This window comes from Eimeria mitis, genomic scaffold (assembly GCF_000499745.2).
Source record: "Eimeria mitis Houghton genomic scaffold, Emh_scaff394, whole genome shotgun sequence".
Taxonomy (NCBI): domain Eukaryota; phylum Apicomplexa; class Conoidasida; order Eucoccidiorida; family Eimeriidae; genus Eimeria; species Eimeria mitis.
Genome location: NW_013572275.1, coordinates 2,674 through 4,240, shown reverse-complemented (window position 1 = coordinate 4,240; position 1,567 = coordinate 2,674). Strand labels below are relative to the sequence as shown.

Genomic DNA, 1,567 nt, shown 5'->3' with positions numbered 1-1,567 from the left:
GCGGGCGAGTCGGCCGCACCCAGAGGATGGCGCCCCGCGACGCCTGCAGAGGCCAGGGGCGCGTCCGGAAAGGGGCGACGCAGTTCTTTGATCACGAAAACGTTGAAATACGTTGGACCCGAACCGAGTTTGGACTTAACGTTTCCGGACAACGCACAATCTCTGTATTGAGTAGCCGAACCTGCTTGGGGTTAAGAGTATTTGACCGCCGAGGTCATTACAGCTGCCCCCAGCACGGCAGCGGCCAGCAGCACTGAACTAAGCTTTCTCATTGTGTTCGGCACAGATTCAGGAATTAAATCACAATGCCGCAAGATTCCAGACAAATGTAGCTGGTTGTAGCCTGTGGCTCCACTGCATGACCGCTGGTCTCCTAACAGCCTACAGGGATGGCCATGCAGTGTGGGCCGGGCTTCCGGGACACCAGGCGTAGCGGGTTGCTTGAGGCATCCTGCTCTTCTACGATAAAGTAGGAAACTTGTTTTACTGTATCTGAAACGAATAAATTTTCTTCTAGCTTTAACGGGATAAATTTCAGTGAGAGTTGGCGGTGGTGCTGTCATTTCCCGTGTAGGGGTGAAATTTGGTGTCTTTTTTGTGTAAATACAAGGCTCTCCTGTCCTTGCTGGACAGAAAGGTGGGTGGACGACATCCACGCTTCAATGGGACTGCACGGATACAATAAAGTCTCTCTTCTGCCCTTGCATTACCACACGAGACAAGCAACCGCTCCACCTCTTCTTCGCGACTTCTTTCGCCTGGCAAAAACACCTACAAAGCCCCAAAAGCGAAGCCTCNTTTTTTTATACACAGCAGAGCTTCAACTACCAACGCTGGAAATCCGAGCTGCGACCTCCAGACCGAAGGCGGTGCAGTACTCGGAGAAAGCAGCCCGCTGAACATGGTTCTGAGCTCAACTGCTTGGCCTGTTGTGCTGGTGTTGCAGGAGAAAACGACTGGATGCATGCCTTGCACCCTGGCCACTTAGCCTTCTACGAGGTATGAGATGTTACTCGTTTACATACGATGTAGGGAAAATTTGGCAAGCTCTAGCGGGGCCATACTCGCTCTGCAGGAACCCTTTCAAAAGCCGCATCCTGGGTTTCTGCTTGCCGTTTTATCCTATCACATCTCCGCCCGTAACCAACTAGAGGGTAAAGTCCTAGTCATGACCAGCTACATTTTTGCCGCTTGCACGGTCCTATCCTCAAACCGCTGAACCGTGACAAGAGATGACGTGACTGTAAGCGAAATTTAGGAGCACCGTGCGGCACTTTGTATCATGTTATCTACCTGTAGGGGACCCCAGTTAAGAGATTCAAAGAAACATATCATTCCTGCTGGCCTGCAGACACTGCAGATACTGCAGATGCACTAACACAGGCATGGCAACTGAGGTTCAAGAAGATCTCACCGAGTTGCGCCTTCTTGACAATGTCTAAAGAACTATGAAAGAAGTGAGCAGAAGCAAGGCGGTAGCAAGGAGAGCAGACTGGGTAGAGGTAGAGGCGGAGTTTTCTATGGCTTCCTTTATGTTCGCCCAAACATCCTCACTGCGAAGAAGGCA

The 1,567-nt window shown here is 51.2% G+C and overlaps 1 protein-coding gene across 1 annotated transcript in view; it reads right to left on the bottom strand.

The window, feature by feature from the left end:
- EMH_0010740 (SAG family member) overlaps positions 1–1,567 on the bottom strand; it is a gene marked incomplete at both ends in the record, with an annotated part of 4,142 nt that overhangs the window by 1,136 nt on the left and 1,439 nt on the right. The window contains one exon of the mRNA XM_013499041.1: positions 20–162. Within this exon, the coding sequence (XP_013354495.1) occupies positions 20–162 (143 nt within the window). The remainder of the gene's footprint in view (positions 1–19; positions 163–1,567) is intronic.